Here is an 18602-nt window from a genome sequence, read left to right on the forward strand (position 1 = left end):
TTTCGGAGATATAACGACAGTAACGAACGGTCTTTTTCATTTTTATTTATATCGATTGTTTTGAATAAACCTCTGTCCCACAAAACATTCCAATCTTTTTCTTCAGTTTGGATTCCTATCTCTGTCTCCCAGACCATCCTAAGTGAATCATTTCTACCAGCTTCACTGAGAAGGTTCCTTCTGGGTTGGTGTGCGGAAGGCATCCCATAATGGGTTAACTCCCCCTATCGCCCAGGAAAAGCAGGGACTCACATGACTGAGTTTTAAGCCCTCTATTGGTCTGAAGCTCCTCCTAGCCAGTTCCGTCCATGGCTAAAGCTCAGAAATTTAGAAAGGAAACATCTCTTTGTATCATAGGTAAGGAAGAACCACAGAGGAACAGATAACTTATTAGTAAGTACTTAGAAATCAATCTGAAAGTACAAACTTTGAGGATTCTTAGGAAAAGGTCTGGCCGGCTAAATGCAGAGACAAGTGGCCTGATAGACTCGGTGGTGTTTCAGGGTGTGGTTGGGATGCCTTCCGCACACCAACCCAGAAGGAACCTTCTCGGTAAGTACCAATGTTCCATTCTCCAGGTTGGTGTGAAGAAGGCATCCCACAATGGGATATGCAAAAGCTAAAATCCCTTATCTGGGTGGGAAAATCTTAAGCCGAGTCTATTGTAGTCCTACAACCTGCTGGAGGACTCTCCTGCCAAAGGAGGCATCCGCTGAGGCATATGTGTCTATTTTGTAATGTCTTATGAAGGAATTAGGACTTGTCCAAGTGGCCGCCTTGCAGATTTCTGCCAGAGGGGCATTAGTACTTAAGGCGGCTGATGTGGCTGCTGCTCTAGTGGAGTGAGCTGTGACTCCTAATGGCTTGGGGAGGCATGAGGCCTCATAGGCCGAAAAAATACATGCTTTTAACCACCTAGCTATTTATTTATTTATTTATTTATTTATCATACTTTTACCCCGCTCCTCAGCCAAAAAAGGCTCTCAGAGCGGCTTACACTTAGGAAAAAAGACAGTCCCTGCCCTCAGGCTTACAATCTAATAAAGACATGACACACAAGGAAAAGGAGTCAAGGAGGGAGGGAGGGAGGAGAGAGAAAGAAAGAGAGAGAGAGAGAGAGTCCAGCAGGAGCAGGCCCCGATGTTACTTCTGCCTGCTCCTGTCCCCTCGGTCCTTCTTCTTCCCCACAGGGCCAAGATGGCAGTTTGCCCTGTGGGGGGGGGGAAGAGTCCAGCAGGAGCAGGCCCCGATGTTACTTCTGCCTGCTCCTGTCCCCTCGGTTCTTCTTCTTGTCCATAGCCACAGGGTGAAAGGAAACAAACAGTGAATCAGATTTTCGAAAGGACTCTGTCCTTTTTAAGTAAACTTTAATGGCTCTGCGGACATCCAGCTTGTGCCAGGCCTTCTCCTGTGGATGAGAAGGGTTAGGACAGAAAGATGGCAGAATAAGCTCCTGTGACCTATGGAATAGCGTGTTGACCTTAGGGATAAAGGTTGGGTCTATTCAAAGGACGACAGAATCCTTATGGAAGGTGATGAGGCCTTTTCTGATTGAGATGGCAGATAACTCTGAGATTCTGCGAGCAGATGTTATGGCCACAAGGAAAAGAACTTTTTGTGACAAAATGCATAGTGGGATAGAGGCAATTGGTTTGAAGGGAGGTTTAGTCAATGCAGAAAGTACAACATGTAGGCTCCAGGAAGGAAACCTATGGACAATGGGAGGACTCTTGAGTGCTGCTCCATGGAGGAATCTTTTGATGTGAGGGTGTGAACTTAGTGGCTACCTACCAGGCCTGGAAAGGACTGATGACAGGGCTGACGTTTGCCTGCGCGGGGTACCCAGTTTTAAACCCATCTGAAGGCCTTGTTGGAGAAAGGCTAGGAGTTCCTTGACACCTGTTGCCCGTGGAATAAGCTTCTCCCTTTCACTCCACCTGCAGAAGGACTTCTAGGTTGTTTCGTAAATTCTGGTGGTGGAGTTCTTGCGGGATGCCAGCAGGGTGGATATGACATCCTCAGAATAACCCAGAGTTAAGTAGATGGACCTCTCAGCAGCCAGGCGGCTAGTTTGAGCCAATTTGGGTCTGGGTGCAGTACTGGGTGCAGGACAAGAGATCTGAGATCTGGGGCAGGAACCATGGACCTTGCACTGCTAGGGCTAGAATCTCGGAGAACCAGGGGCGTCGGGGCCAGAAGGGGGCTACTAGGACTACAGTGGCTTGTTCCTTTCTGATTTTTTGTAGAACTCTGGCTAAGAGGGGGATTGGAGGGAATGCGTAGAGCCTCTCTTTCGGCCAGTTGATATATAGTGCATCTATCCCTTCGGCTCCGTAAGACTGGAATCTGGAGAGAAATCTTGGCAGCTTGTGGTTGTGCCTGGATGCAAACAGGTCCAGCGTTAGTGGGCCGAAATGGTGTATGACTCTCTGGAAGACTGCTGGATGTAGGCTCCATTCCCCTGGGTCTATTTGTTGCCGACTCAGATAGTCTGCTGTATGGTTCAGGGTCCCTTTGATGTGTTGGGCTGATATGGAGGATAAGTTCTGTTCAGCCCATAATAGCATGCTCTGGGCCTCCAGGTGTAGGGAGAGGGATTTGGAACCCCCTTGACGTGTTATGTGGGCTCGTGTTGTTGTGTTGTCCGTTCTGACTAGGACATGAGAATGTTGCAGATGGCGTGAGAATGCTTTTAGACCCAGGTGTACTGCCCTGAGCTCCAGCCAGTTGATGCTGTGGCATTTTTCCTCTGCGTTCCATTTTCCTTGGGCCAGGAGAGAGTTGCAGTGGGCTCCCCACCCTTCGAGGCTGGCATCTGTTGTCAGTAAGATCCTCTGAGGCTCCTGGAAGGGGCTGCCCACCTGCAGATTTTGGAGGTCTTGCCACCACATGAGGGAGTCTCTGACGTGCAGAGGGAGAAGTATTGGGAGGCGATCCCTCCTTGCTATTTGAGCTTGGAAGGGTAATAGGAACCACTGAAGGGGGCGAGAATGCAGCCTGGCCCATGGGAGAATGCCGAGGCACGAGATCATTAAACCCAAAAGATGCGCAGCATACATTAAGTTGGTTCTTTGCCGATGAATTGCCCTTGAGCGGTCCTGAAGCTTGACTATTCTCTCTGGGGAGAGGAATATTAAACCCTTGGAGGTGTCGATGAGTGCTCCTAGATGAGGGAGGACCTGGGTGGGTGTGAGATGGCTCTTTTTTCTTTCTAGGCACTCGACAGCTGTCTGTAGATCCTGCGAGGCTTTCTGACTGGAAACAGAACGGATAAGAAGGTCATCCAAATATGGATAAATATGCACGCCCTTTAGCCGGAGATGAGCTATTAGTGTCACCATGATCTTGGTGAAGATGCGGGGTGCCGAGGATAGGCCAAATGGAAGTGCTTTGTACTGGTAATGATAGTTCTGGTACGTGAAGCGTAGGAATTTTCTGTGAGGTAGTGAGATGGGAATATGCAGATATGCCTCTGTGAGGTCTATGGAAGTCAAATATTCTGCTTTGTGAAGGGCTTCTTTGATGGTTTGCAATGTCTCCATACGGAATTTTCGATATTTGACAAACCTGTTCAGATGCTTGAGGTCCAGAATTGGTCTCCAGCCTTTGCCCTTTTTTGCTACTAGAAATAAGATGGAATAAATACCTTCGTATTTTTCTATGGATGGTACTGGTTCTATCGCTCCTATTTGAAGTAGATGCTGTATGGCGGTAGTTATGATGTGATTCTTGGTGGCGGATTGTGATGTGGGGGATGGGATGAACCGAGGGGGAGGTTGTTTCCAAAACTCTATGAGATAACTATGGGAGATGGTGTCCAGGACCCAGCGATCGTCTGTGGATTGTTCCCATGCTGGGAGGAAATGTTGAAGTCTCCCCCCGATGAAGGGTTCCCTGGCGTCAGAACTGCTGTCGTCCAGACCTTGAGGCCTGGAAAGTAGAAGGGGGTTTGGCAGAAGCGCTGGAGGAGTTGGCGCTTCTGGGCTGAAAGCGGGATCTGGACCATGCTGGTTTAGGAAACCTGTAGCTTTTGGATCGAAAGGAAGATTGGTTAGTGGTCCGGAATGGGCGAAACGATGTATAAGACCGGATGAGTTTTTTATCTTCTCGCCGGAAGGATGAAGGCATAACTTTTTTCTATGAGGACATCTTTTAAGGCCTCTTCTCCAAAAAGGTGTGCACCTGTGAAAGGTACAGTCGCAAGATTTCCCCTTGAGGGAAGATCAGCATTCCAGCGCTTAAGCCAAATGGAACGTCTGGCCACATTAGCAGCTGCTATGGAGCGGGCTGAAAACTGAAGTGCATCTTGTGTAGCATCAGCCAGGAAGGCAAAAGATTTAGAGAGTTTGAGCAGTCCTCTGTATAAAGTAGGCTGATCTAATTCCTTATTGTTTATTATGTCTTCCACCCATAAGATGGAAGCTCTAGCGAAAAAAGATGATACTGCTGAGGCCCTTAAAGCTAATGGTGAAGCTCCATGCACCTTTTTTAAAGCTGTATCTGATCTTCTTTCCCCGTGGTCTTTTAGGGGAAAGTCACCATCTTTTGGCAATACAGCACCTGAGAGCAAGGCCGCCACAGGGGCATCTACTAATGGAATTTTTAATTCTTCCATCACATTGTGAGGAAGAGTATAAAACCTCTGCGCTGTACTGACTCCCTTTTCCCCCTGGAGGGGAGATTTCCACTCCTCCTTCATTAATTTATTAAAGGAATTGGGAAAAGGGACCTCTCTGGTGGTTGGCTTGGGTTCTGGAAACATCGATGCCCCTCTAGATAAAGATTGCTGTTTGTCGGGTTGTACTGGCTCACTCGCTAGAGAGACAATTGCTTTGGACAATAAAGGTAAAAAATCCTCTTTGTTAAAGAATCGATCAGCCGAGATATGGTCTGTAATTTCTATGTCTGACCATCCACCCTCCTCTCCTTCTGAAAAGAACTCCTGCAGTGACATTATGGAGGAATCACTGTCATGGTGGGGCTCAGCCAAGGGGGTCTTGGATTTGTTAGAGCGACCTTTGGCTATGGAGTGTGGGTCTGGAGAGTCGTCCCCAGAGCCTGCTGATGAGTGCAGACTATGGGAAGAATTGGGCTGTTTTGACCTGAAAGCCTTATTTTTGTTTTTTGTTTTATCATTGTTTTTATTTTTGTTTTCTAATTGTGGAGGAGAGGAGGAAGACTCAGAAGTGTGCAAGCTTCTGGTGCGTTTTGCAGAACGGCTTGATCTCAAGGTTTGCTTGTCTAACAAATGGTCAGACAGATTATCCAGTACTGCCTTAGTGATCTGTGCTAAAACAGATTTATCTATTTGAGCCATGCTTAGGATAGGTGTTGGGGCTATCTCATTATTCTGTGTCTGAGCAATGGAGGAGGTGGAAGGAGGAGGGGCTTCCCTTTGCAAGTTGGAATCGAAACTGCAACTCAAAATGGCCGCCTGCTTTGTTTGGCGGGAAACATCCACGTGGGGGAGAAAGAATGGATTTGATCTCACCCTTGATGCTGTTTGAGCATCTAGCTGCTCCGTTGCTTCCTCCTCTTGTTCTGAGTGGAGAGGGTGGCGTGCTGAACTCCCGACTCCCTCAGTCTCTGCCGCATCTTTTGAGGCCGGGATCGCACCATTCCTGGTGTGTAAGAGACTCAGCGAGGGCCTTGGCTGGTGATCTCTTTGATCCTCCGTGGCTGGGAGACTCAGTAGGCAGCCTAAGCCGGCAAACTGGTTATCTCCTTGACCTTTCTGGCAGGTCATCCTTTTGTCTGCTGATGGCTTCCTAACAACTCTCACATGAGTCATTGTTTTCTTTTTCTTTTGAGGCTTCGAAATGGTTTTCTTTGCCGGAGGGGTCATAGAGAATGATAGGCAAGCGGCAGAGAAAAAGAAGCAGAAAAGGGTTTTTGTTTGTTTGTTTTTTGTTTTTGTTTTTTGGTAAGAGAGGATGAAAAAATAAAGCCTGGTTATAAGAAAGAAAGTCAAAGAGGTAAGAAGTTTAAAAAGTGTTAGAAATAGAGATAAGTATAGGCTTGAGATAGGAGGAGATGAGAAGTAGCTCTGTCCTGGGCGAAAAGCAGGGACGAACTGGCTAGGGGAAGCTTCAGACAAATAGAGGGCTTAAAACTCAGTCATGTGAGTCCCTGCTTTTCCTGGGCGATAGGGGGAGTTAACCCATTGTGGGATGCCTTTCTCACACCAACCTGGAGAACAAACCTTTTGTTACTCCATTATATCCCACTACCATACTTTCGAACTCTGTTAAATTTCTAATGGCTGCTGATTTTATTTCTGGCTTTGAGAGAAAGGCATGTGCCTATGAATTTTTTAACCATTGTCCCTTCTCTTAACCAATTTTTTTTTGTCAGTTGTTTCTTAAAGAAGTCCATAAGGCGGTTTGTTAGGTCCCTAACCATTTTTTTCTCTCTTAAAACAAGAAAACAAAACCTTTTTGTGCACCTTCAGAGAGGACAGGCCAAAGCACAGGCAATTCCAGTGTAGGCAGAAAGAGAAAGGGACTATGGATGGAAAGGAGTCTCTAGTGGTGGTGACCTGCAAAGTGTGTGCAATGTTCGTGTTCCTGCCTGAGATTGACATGGCGTACACATGCAACAAGTGCAAGCTGGTTGCACTATTGGAAGAAAAGGTGAGAAGACTTGAGTGGCGAGTGTCCACCCTCCAAGGAATAAGAGAAGACGAGGAGTTCTTAGACAGAACGGTGGAACTGCAACAGCAACAAGAAGCATAAGAGATTGAAGAGCAACAGCAAGCTGAAGCAGAAGTGGAGATGCGGAGGTGAAGAAAGCCAATGAAGAGGAAACTCCCTGGAAAAGAGAGCAGAAGTCATTCTGCACCTGTGGAACCATTAGAGTTAAGCAACCGCTTTCAGCTACTGGAGGATGAGACTGGAGAACAGTCTGCAGAGGAAGAATTACAGGGGACATCATGCAACAGTGAACAAGAGGCAGAAGGTCAGTTGACCAAGAAGAAGAAGAAGAGAAGAGTAGTCATTGTGAGAGACTCCCTGCTGCATGGGATTGAAACCCAAGTATGTCGTGAAGACCCATGGACTCTTGGGTCCTCTTGGAAGAGGATTAGAAAGGGAAAGAAAAATACTCCGTGTGAACAACTGGCTACGAAATTAACTTATATTCAGTCTAAAGCAGTGGTTTCCAATTAGCTAAGTTTTTGTGAACCGCCCAGAGAGCTCCGGCTATTGGGGGGGTATAGAAATGTAATAAATAAATAAATAAGTACTGCGAACCACTTTTGAAAATTTTGTTATCTCTATGGTAGTTACCTGTGCGAAGCAATTTTTTTTGGAGAAAATAAGGGGTAGCCCCTAATAAGCAAAGGATTTTAGGTATACTAAAAAACAGACCATAAAATTTGTGATATTACCATGCAAAAATGACAATGATTTAGTTAGGAATATAAAGACAAATTTAATTTTACTAATGTCTAGTTTACAATTTAACAAATTATGACATGTCTAGCAGCTACTAAATGTGATGGGAGAAATCATGCCTCTTTTTGTCCCAAACAATCCCTTCCACATCCGGTTTAATATTTCCTACTTTTAATCTCAAATCTGGATCAACATTGAACGTAATTTCTTTTTTAAAAATGCGGACCTTACAAAGCTAATATGTGAATGGTGCCACAGACCCCCTGGGGTCCGCGGACCACCAATTGGGAACCACTGGTCTAGAGAAAGTCAGACGTAACTTTACAAAAAGATATTATCTATCATGATTTAGAATGATCAGTTTAATGAAAATTTATGCTTGTATTCTTCATTATATGAATGCTAGTTAAACTGTATGTTTCTATATTTATCATGATTTATAGTTATATTGAAACCTTTGTATCTCCTGTGCAAAACATGTTATTTATTCAAGAATTTACTTAAAAATGGCTAGGTCTAGAACATCCCAAGGATGCTGTACACAGGTTTTTCTGCACACAGCACCCACAAAAACATTTCTCTCTCCATATTTGTGAGAGTTCTACATATATCTTATGTCTAGGTTTGGGAACAAGAGGAAGCCAGAATAAATAATCAGGCATTTCAAACACCTTTACTTACATAGAATTTAAGAAGGGCTCCATCCGAGTTACAACACCATGATCTCCTCCCAAGATATTCATGAGCTGTGTTCAGTAGCATAAGGGAAGAAGGTAGCAAAGCGGTATCCAGAGTTGGAGCCGCTGTAAGAGACAAGTAATTATTTCAACAATTGTGAAAGAGGCAAATATGGCAACTACTTTGCAGTTGTTTGGAATGTTATATTTACATATAAGATCATTTCTAGTCTAGTGTTCAGTCCTAACACGGACCCCCAAGAGATGTAACATTTCCAGATATTTTGAAACCATTGAAACAATGTGGGGTTTTTTGGGGGGGGGGCAGGGGGACTCAGGAAAAAAATGGAAAATACGCAATGCCTTTTATTTGTAGTGCTCTTTACAGATGTCATGTTACTTCGTTACTGTAAAGTTTACTATATACAACAGGGAGGTTCCCCAGATGCCCCAGCAACCCTGGTCCAACCCCTATGCTGTGCAAGGAAACACTCTTCTCTCCTATCAGCAGCTGATTGGGCATAGGTGCTTCCCCCTGCTTAACACTGGAACCCAAGATGCACACCTACAGGGTCTTCTTAGTACGCATGCAAAGCTTCAAGTGTCTGGGTGCAAGTGTTGAGGAGAGCATTGGCTCAGGGAGGGGCTGCCTCTCCTGGACAGGGATTGCTTGGCCAGGGTGATACAGGCATTGGTAACCTCAAGATTGGATTACTGCAACGCGCTCTATGTGGGGCTGCCCTTGAAGCTGCTCCGGAAACTTGAGCTAGTGCAGAATGCTGCAGCTCGGCTGTTGGCTGGAGTTGCCTCTTTCCAGCATGTAACTCCTCTGCTGAGGGAACTGCACTGGCTGCCTATTTGCTGCCAGGCCAGGTTTAAGGTTCTTGTACTTGTGTACAAAGCCCTAAACAACTTGGGACAAGGATACCTGAAAGAGCACCTTCTCCCCTACCAACCTGCCTGGTCATTGAGGTCATCCGAAGGCCTGCTCCTGGTGGTTCCACATAGAGCCATCCCCTGACTGGAGTCCACCAGGGGAAGAGCCTTCAGCGTGGTGGCTCCCCTCCTGTGGAATTCCCTGACTCTGGAGGTCAGGCAGGCTCCAACCTTGTACTCCTTTCGGCACCTCCTGAAAACATCTTTATTCCAGGAAGCCTTTCCTTAATATGCAGCCCTGAGTCTCTGTGTTTGCTTCTTTTAAAATTTGTTTTATTCTGTTTTTATTTTCATTTATCTTGTACACTGTTCCGAAATTTTTCAATGGGGAGCAGTATATAAATATTCTAAATAAATAAATAAATAAATAAATAAGTGTCTAGGTTTATTCTGGCACTTATAGACAGGCACACATCATATTTTAAACTTATAGTTTGATAGCAATCTATTATTATTATTATTATTATTATTATTATTATTATTATTATTATTATTATTATTATTATTCACATTTATATACTGCCCCACAGCCAAAGCTCTCTAGGCGGTTTTCAAAAGTTAAAAACATATATCTTGCTCTGGGTGTTTTGCCACCCTGATGACTCTTCAGAATTCTCAGTGCTTGTCACACAGGTCAAGATGAAGGTGGGCAAGCAAAGGCTACAGTGCTGAGGTGCCAACGCAGTGAGGAGAAAGAAGCAGGCAACCCAGCCATGCTGGGACACACTTCACTGCTCCTAGCCTGGGAGGAAAATGGGTGCCTGACCCAAAGTCATCTCATACAAATGAAACCACGCGGTTACATTTATTCTGGCAGAGGGTTCCATGGATTATAGCCCACTTCATTGGATGCATATGGCGTGTTCTCCTCCCTACAGCCGGCATCACCGTTTCTATCCTGCTAAAGAGAGGCCGAAAGCAGCCCCGGCCACTCCAAGTCATTGCTTCTTCCACCCTTTCCCAGTGACCCCAACTGGCATTGCTGGTTTTGTGTCACCATTAGTGGCGCAGAAGCAGCAATGCCAAGCAGTGCAGTGTGTGGAAGGGATTTGGGAGGGGGAGCTGGGGGGCTGCACAACAGTTGCCCGAGGGCCACCTGGGGTCCAGGGGCTGTGCAACCCTGTTGTAGGGGTACTCCGAAGTATGCCCATGGAAGCCAGAGTAATTCCATCTGGCAAAGAAAATAAAAGGAAGCAGCCCCTTCCCCTGAAACTATTTGAGGAACAAAGCCATCTCCAAAAAAGGTAAATGAAAACACCTTCCAAAATTCACCTGCCTCAAACGGGCAGGTAAATTTGCAAGGGGAATTTCACTTCAGTCCTATTGAATTTTTTCTTCTGTGCACAACAAGCTAGAGACAAGACTGACAAGCAATATTACAAATGAGAATTTAATTGATCTGCAACAACTTATGGTTCACCTGTTTCACTGACTGAACATTTGAGGTGATACAGAAGTGCTTACAGTTCACATCTACCTTTTTTTCCTGTCCTGCATAAAATACTGTCCTGCATAAAGTACAGTGCCACCTCTTTCCACTGCCTTCACAGCTTTCTACGGCAGGAAGAGAAGAACAAGGAAGCCATTGCAAAAAGGACGTCCAGTTCCTACCTTCCTCGCTTTGGTTATGCAGTTGCTCTTCTTGTTGGCAGCAAAGGGACCGGAAGCTGTCTTCTTCATGTTGAATGATCCTATGAAGAATAATCCAAGGAAGCACAGAGGACACAAATGGTTCTTTGGGCTCCTCCTGGACTGCCATGCTGCAATCTATTATCTATTAGTTTTAAAAAACAAACAGATACACTGCAAATTAAACCCACAAAAAAAAAAAAAAAATCAACGTTCCGCAGTACAATTCAGTTGCTGCTGCTGCTCTTCTTATAGCAATGGAAATGTAGAGTTCAACATACATTAAAGTTGGCTGCATGATGAAGTGATCATCCAATTGTCCCAGCAAGTGACTAGATTGATTTTAAGCTTGCAAAGCAGCACGCAGCTTCTTTTGCGCACACCTTCCTAACCCAGCGGTGGAATTCATTACGGGCTGAATCTGGGTGCACACTGGAGCAATCAAACAATAGCTTTGCTGTGCTGTGTAACGCACGGAACAATTCTTACAGGACCTGCAGTGGGAGAAGCCACAGCTGTGGCCCATATTAGCTGTCTTCTTGCCTCCAAGCCAGGGTAAGGCTGCCCAAGAGAGCAGCCCTTCCCAGTTGCACCCAGAACAAAAAGAGTGATAGCAAAAATGTGGGGGAGGCTGAAAGGCCATTCAACCTACTCTGCTACTTCACCGTCCGAGATGGCTGGGCAACAAGGACAGCCTTTAGCAGCCGCCTTAGGAAGCAGGAGAGCAGGAAGACATGGAGGTGCGAGCCTCCCTCACTTTTCAGGGGTGTTAGGGAGAACAAGGAAGCTTGCTTGCTTGCTTTTCTTTGTCTTTGCCTACCCTCTAGTGGGCACTTTGGGGAGTGCAGTAACTCCAAGCCCTCTTAGGGGGCAAAACAGTTCTTGTTGCTTCGAATCATAGAGCCTTGGCCTGCTCCCTTTCCCCCAGGGCAATCAGGAACCCACCCATTCACACACACCCTTTATTTGTTTTCATCTTGCCTGTGGTATTAAAAGCTGGACAGCGTGGGCTGAAGGTCCCAATAAAGCCTATCCTCATTGGGAACTGAGAACCCAGCAGAAAGCCCTAAAGTGGGCTGTCCTGACAGGTCTGTCCTTATGCTCTGGCTTCTCCTGTTCCCCAAAGGGTGGATTCCTGCATTGAGCAGGGGGTTGGACTAGATGGCCTTGTAGGCCCCTTCCAACTCTGCTATTCTATGACTCTATGAAAGCCTCCTGCCTGTTGCAAGGGACACTTCTAATATGAAATGAAATCAAGGTGCAATTTTCTGAGCAACACAACAGCTCTTCAAACCACTGCACAGAGAAATACTGAACAGCTGGCGTCAGCAAGAGCGGCTTGGCTCTGTGGGAAAATGTGGATACCTGGATGAGGTTGTTCGTCAGTCGCACGAGGCTCTGCAATGCAGACAACTCATTCAGGCAGCTGCAGTCAGAAGACAAAGAACAATCAATCCCTCTGAGGAGCTGCGTGACAGTGGCCACCCACTCTTCCTTGGCAGAGGCTTCCGTCATATTAATCATCTGCTGAAAGGCTTCATTCAAGGCAACTTCTGAACATTCAAAGCATTGCCTGTAGTCCTTCAACTTGAGCAGAGAATCCTAAGGAGCATCAATAAGAGAATTCAATGTTAAGGATTCCTTTTAAGAAGAAGCTGAAGAACTTCCATGTGACTGCATGGAAAACCCATGCATGGAAAAGCAGCAGGAGACATGCACAATACTGAGATGCTGTGTATGTTTCAAGCTATGCATAGCAAGAGGCACTTTCACCTGAATGGCTGAAATACATCTACTACTGAGCCTCTCTATGACATGATGAAGACAAACACAGTTCTGTGTATAAGTCATTGGGAGAACTACCCAAAGAACTTTGTTTATGGGGCAGCATAGAAATACCGTATTTCTTCGATTCTAAGGCACCATTGATTGTAAGACGCACACTAATTTCAGTACCACCAACAGAAAAAAAGCTTTGATTCTAAGAAATAATAAATGCACCCGCGATTCTAAGACGCACCCCGTTTTTAAAGATGTTTATATGGTGGAAAAAGTGTGGCTTAGAATCAAAGAAATACGGTATTGTAAGTATGTTTTTGCCTGTACTTGTTAGGACCAGAGAGTCCTAACATAACAGAGAAGCTGTTTCCTCTCCAAGTACATGTCTACAAGAGGTATTTGCTCTGTCAGGGCTGTGAAGTTGCACACCTTTGTTCGGATAATGCAACCACCAATTCACAGCCACATCCTGGTTTCCATACCATTTTACCACGTATTTTAATTTTGCTCCATGGTTCTACAGAGCGTGAAGTTGACCTATCTGCATTAGATCCCATTGCTGAGGTGGCGAGCACAGCCTGGGATATCACAAATTGCTAGCCATTGGAGAATCTTGGTTAACATCTGCATCCAGGGCTTTTTACCACATATAGTTGTTTTAAATGGATATTGTTGTTTTTATACTTTTAGTGGTTTCAAATTTTGTATATCTGTTTTAAGGTTCATTGTTTTTAACTTTTGTAAATTGCCCAGAGAGCTTTGGCTATGGGGTGGTATATAAATGTAAATAAATAAATATAGCCTTAAGCTGGTCACAATGGTGTCATCTTGTTTGCTTTGAAAAAGACTGGCAATGGGAACACGACTCGATTATGTGCACCTCACCAAGGCATAACAAACATAGACTATGTCCGTCAGACGGCAATAGCTGACCGCAATGCTTGCATTTTGTAAACAGCGCCCTGAGGGCCATACGCCCTAACAGGCGATCAAGAAATCATGAATCAACAAAAAATGCAAAACTAATAGATAAGAAAAATTACAAATCAAAAGAAAGAAGCTAACAAAGAGTAAACGCCTCAAGAGAAGTAATATTAAGTTAAAAATGCAGGTTGCTTACCTGTAACCGTAGTTCTTCGAGTGGTCATCTGTGCATTCACACACTATGGGCTTCTGCGCCTGCGCAGGACCAGTGTCGGGAACTTCAATAGCTGAGTAGAATTTTTGGCGGGATCCCCGCCCACCATCCTACTGCGCATGTCCAGGGGGTCCCGCCATGTTCCTCAGTTCCTTGAGACCGCAGTCAATAGAACCAAGGATAATATATATATATATATATATATATATATATATATATATATATATATACACACACACACACACACATATACCCTATAGCCCCTATATATATATATGTGTATGCACACAGACAGAGACGTATGTCTATACATCTCTTCAAACCATAGAATGAAGTAAAGAATGTACACATGTGAGAACAATATGCCACATTGTAGAGTGCAGTATACCTCCAAGTCTCAACAAGACAAAGAGGGGATGGTGGGTGGGTTGTGTGAATGCACAGATGACCACTAGAAGAACTACGGTTACAGGTAAGCAACCTGCATTTCTTCTTCGTGGTCTCTGTGCAGTCTCGTTGGTAGCGTTGGTATCACAGGAGTGAGGATAAGACAGCTCTACCGAAACTGGAATCAGCTCTGGCTCTGACATCTAGTCGGTAGTGTCTGATGAAAGTAGAGGGCCTGGACCAGGTGGCTGCTCTACAAAGTTCCTGAATGGAAATTCCTCTGGAAAAAGCCATAGAGGTGGCAATGCCCCTGGTAGAGTGCGCTGTCACTGGATTAGGTATAGGTAGGTTTTGAAGTTGATAGGCAAGACGGATTGTCTGGGTGATCCATACTGACAGCCTTTGTGAAGATACAGGCGCACCTTGGTTTGGCTTGCCATATGAAACAAATAGGCGAGGAGTAGTTCTGAAAGGCTCGGTTCGAGCCTTGTAGAATGCCAGGGCTCGTCGAACATCGAGACAATTTAAAGTTGTTTCTAGTGGAGAAGAAGGCTGTTTGAAGAAAGTAGGAAGAATAATGTCCTGGTTGAGGTGGAAAGATTTAACGACTTTAGGAAGGAATTGTAGATCTGGTCGAAGTGTGACCTTGTCAGGGTGAAAAGACAGATATGGTGAGTCGACACGAAGGGCTGTGAGTTCAGAAGCACGACGGGCCAACGTGATAGCTACGAGGAAGGCTACTTTCATTGAAAGGAGGCGTAGGCTGATAGATGCTAAGGGCTCAAAAGGTTTGGTCGTTAAAGCTTTTAGGACGACAGGCTCCACTGTGGAGTGATGTGCCTTGTTGGAGGAAACAAATTTTTAGCACCCTTTAGGAATTGCTTGATGAGAGGATGAGTAAAGACAGAATGTCCTTGGATTGAAGGGTGAACAGTGGACAAAGCCGCTAGGTGTACCCGAAGTGAAGAGTTTTTGAGACCAGAGTCTAGAAGGTACTTGAGAAAGAGGAGAATATCTTTGATGGAGCAGTTTTGAGGATCGAATTTGTGCTGCCGTGCAAAAGATCTGAATCGGCGGCGTTTGGCTCGATAGGCTTTTCTAGTCGATGGTTTTCTCGCTATTTGCGGAGGAATGTCTAGTGATGGTTGTTGATCTTCCATGCAGTTAGTCGTAGTGTTTGGAGATTTGGGTGGTGAATGTGGCCGCTGTTGTGATGAGGTTCGGTATCGAGGGTAGACGGATGTAGGTCTGGTTCGACATGGAGAGGAGAGGTGCGAACCAAGACTGGCGGGGCCACCAAGGGGCTATGAGAATTGCAGTCATTGGTTCTGTCTGTAGTCTGGCAATGACTGTGTTGAGGGGGGGAACATGTAAGCAAAGGTGTGTGCCCACTGGATCTGAAAGGCATCTCCAAGAGAAGATGCTCCGTGCCCAGCTGTGGAGCAGAAGAGTTTTATTTATTTATTTATTACATTTCTATACCGCCCAATAGTCGGAGCTCTCCAATAGCCGGAGTTGGCAAGCAGTGTTGGTCTGAGAGGCGAAGAGGTCTATGGATGGAGTTCCCCATCGACGAAGAAGTTTGAGAAGGATGGTCCGGGAGAGTTCCCACTCGTGGGTCGGGGAGAAGGTGCGACTGAGGGTGTCTGCAACTTGATTGGACTTCCTCGCAATGTGGATGGCGATTATGGAGATGTTCCTGGGGATTTCCCAATTGAAGATGTCAAGGGTTATGTTGAGGAGTGTGGGAGAACGTGTCCCTCCTTGTTTGTTGAGGTACCACACGACTGAGGTATTGTCAGACAGGATTAGAACGTGCTTGTGTTGAATGTCGGGCTCGAAAGCGACCATCGCTTTGTATACTGCTAGGAGCTCAAGGGCATTGATGTGTAGAGTGCGCTCAATGGTGGACCATCGACCTTGGGTGTTGAAATGATCGGTGTGGGCGCCCCAGCCGAGGTTGGATGCGTCGGTCGTAATTGTGATGGATGGTGGGGGTTGCCGAAATGGCATGCCTTGGAGAAGGTTGTGGGCTCGAGTCCACCACAGCAGGGAGGAGTGGACCTCTGGTGGGATGATGAGGCGAGTTCGACGTGGGTCGGTCGTGCCGTTGTAGGAGCTCATGAGGTAGGCTTGGAGAGGGCGCATTCGCTGGCGTGCCCACTGTACTACATATACGGTGGACGCCATGAGGCCGAGCAAGCGTTGAATGGCCCAGACAGTCGGAGAGGGGCGATGACAGATGGTACGCTTGTGAGCGATGAGAGTGAGTGCTCGTTTTTGAGGTAGATATGCTGTGGAGGTTCTTGAGTCTATGTCGACTCCGATGAACGAGATGCGTTGTGAGGGAAGAAGGTTTGACTTTTCCTTGTTGACACAGAGACCTAGAGAGGCAAGGAGGTCGAGAGTGTATGTGGTGTCTCGAAGGACTGCAGAGGAAGACGCAGCTGTAAGAAGCCAGTCGTCTAGATAAGGAAAAATTGTGACCCCTTGGGTGCGAAGATGTGCACACACCGGTGAATACCCTTGGGGCAGAGGAGAGTCCGAAGGGAAGAACTGTGAACTGAAAAACGTCAGTCCCGATGGTGAAACGGAGGAGTTTGTGATGGGACGGGTGGATCGTGATATGAAAATACGCATCCTTTAAGTTGACGGAGATGACCCAATGGTTTTTCCGGAGCAGGGGAAGGATGTAAGCTAAGGTGGTCATTCAGAATTTTCTTGGTTGAATGTATGTGTTGAGGTTTCTGAGGTCTAATATAGGATGTAGTCTGCCGTCGGTTTTCGGTACCGTAAAATATCGGGAGAAGAATCCTCGGCTGATATTGGTGGAGACTCTTCGAATGGCTCCCTTGCTGAGGAGGAGACGAGATTCGTCTATGAGAGGTTGTGACGGAGAAGTGATATTTACGGTACCAAGAGGTGGAATGTCTTGAAGCTCGAGGCGGTAACCTATTCGAATGATGGTGAGAACCCAGGTGTTGTTTGTGATGTTGGACCAGGCGTGATAGAAGGGTTTTAGTATGGAGCCGAAGGTTGGTGTTGTTAGTGGAAGAGAGTGGTTGTCAAAGGCGACGTTTGGGAAACACATCCGGCTTGGAACGAGGTTGACGAAAACGTGGTGAAGGTATTTGCCGCTTGGGCTGGTTGAATTGCTGTTGGTAGCGATTAAATCTGTCGTGATGTTGTTGTTGCTGTTAGTACTTTGATGGAAAGGAGCCTTGTGGGCGATGCCATTTTCTTTTATAGGATGGATGGAAGGAAGATTGAGATATTCCCATTTTCTGTGCCGTGAGGCGTGCTTTTTGGATGGTATCCATCGCCTCATCGGTGGTGGAATTAAATAGACCGTCACCATCGAAAGGGAGGTCTTCGATCCTTGAGCGCGCTTCGGGGGTCAAGCCAGCAGCGTGAAGCCAAGCATGGCGACGGAGGGCAACAGAGCCAATCATAGATTTAGATGCGCAGTCAGTCAAATGACGAGAAGCATTAAGTTGAAGTCAAGAAATCTTAGCTGCCTCAGTGTGGAAAAGTTGGGCGAGCTCTCTTTGGTCATCATGGAGGTGCGATGTAAGAGATGCCATCTTGTCCCAAAGAAAAATTTGGTAGCGCGCCATAAGGGCGGTATAGTTAGCTACCTTGATGGTGAGAGCAGCAGAGGAATATAGTCGTCTGCCTATTATGTCAAGACGACGAGATTCCTTGTCCGAAGGTGTAGTGTGGGTCTTGGTGGAGCGACTTTGTGAGGATTCAACGATAACGGAGTTAGGTTTAGGGTGGCTGAAGAGGAAGGAGGCGTCCTTCTCTTGTACCCTATAAAGACTCTCAAGCTGTCTAGATGTGGGTCCAAGAGCGGTTGGTGCCCTCCAGGACTGACGGGCGATATGGAGGAGTCTTGGGAAGAGTGGTATCGACACCGGAAGTGTACTATCTGCATAGGCAGAATCAAAAATAGGGTCAGCGATTTCCTCGGAGGGCTGTTGAGCATCGATGCCGAGGGATTGGGCCATGCGAAGGATCTGCTCAGTAAAGTGATTAGTGTCATCGGAAGGAGATGCATGCTCAGTTGTGTCGACAGCGTCAGTCGGTGATGGTACCGATCTCGGTGCTGATACGACGGAAGATGAAGCCGATCGGTAGTCATTGTCGGAAGGGGAGGGTAATCTCCGCTGACTTTGGCGTTGTTGTTCTATTTGTAGCGAGCGCTGCAGTGACGCGAACCTAGGGGGTACTGGTGGAGGAGGCGGGGAGCGTGGAGGTGGACGCTCACGGTATGGAGAACGGTGATATGCCGTAGTGAAGTCTCGGTCCCAATGGCGGTCTGGTTTTCGGTCTCGACGGCGATGTGAGGCGTGAGGTCTCGGCATGGACCAGTTAGAATCGGAGTCCCAGTCACGGAGTGGAGATCGCGATCTATGGGAAGAGGGGCGAATAGCCAATTGAGTAGAAATCTGTTGTTCGTAAGGTTGTTGAGGAGGAATTGGTTGTGCCAATGGAATGGCTCTAGATGTCAATGGAGAGTCTCGGAGTTCACCCTCTGAGATCGATGCCGTGGGCAGCGGTACCGAGGGAAGCGGAGGCGAAGTCGGTGGAGGTGACGGTACCGACGGTATCAGTTGTGGTTGTGGAGTCGGAGGGCAAGACGGAGGGTGCGGTTCCTTG

At 46.4% G+C, this 18602-nt stretch overlaps 1 protein-coding gene across 3 annotated transcripts in view; it reads right to left on the minus strand.

Annotated features, from left to right (window-relative positions):
* The window catches only part of CABIN1 (calcineurin binding protein 1), a 190071-nt gene that overhangs the window by 95455 nt on the left and 76014 nt on the right, over positions 1-18602 (minus strand). For all 3 annotated transcript variants that reach the window (XM_063143985.1, XM_063143984.1, XM_063143986.1), the window contains 3 exons: positions 12002-12238; positions 10619-10781; positions 8076-8197 (listed from right to left, as the gene is read on the minus strand). In XM_063143985.1, the coding sequence (XP_063000055.1) occupies positions 8076-8197; positions 10619-10781; positions 12002-12238 (522 nt within the window). The remainder of the gene's footprint in view (positions 1-8075; positions 8198-10618; positions 10782-12001; positions 12239-18602) is intronic.

Source organism: Elgaria multicarinata, chromosome 18 (assembly GCF_023053635.1).
Source record: "Elgaria multicarinata webbii isolate HBS135686 ecotype San Diego chromosome 18, rElgMul1.1.pri, whole genome shotgun sequence".
Taxonomy (NCBI): domain Eukaryota; kingdom Metazoa; phylum Chordata; class Lepidosauria; order Squamata; family Anguidae; genus Elgaria; species Elgaria multicarinata.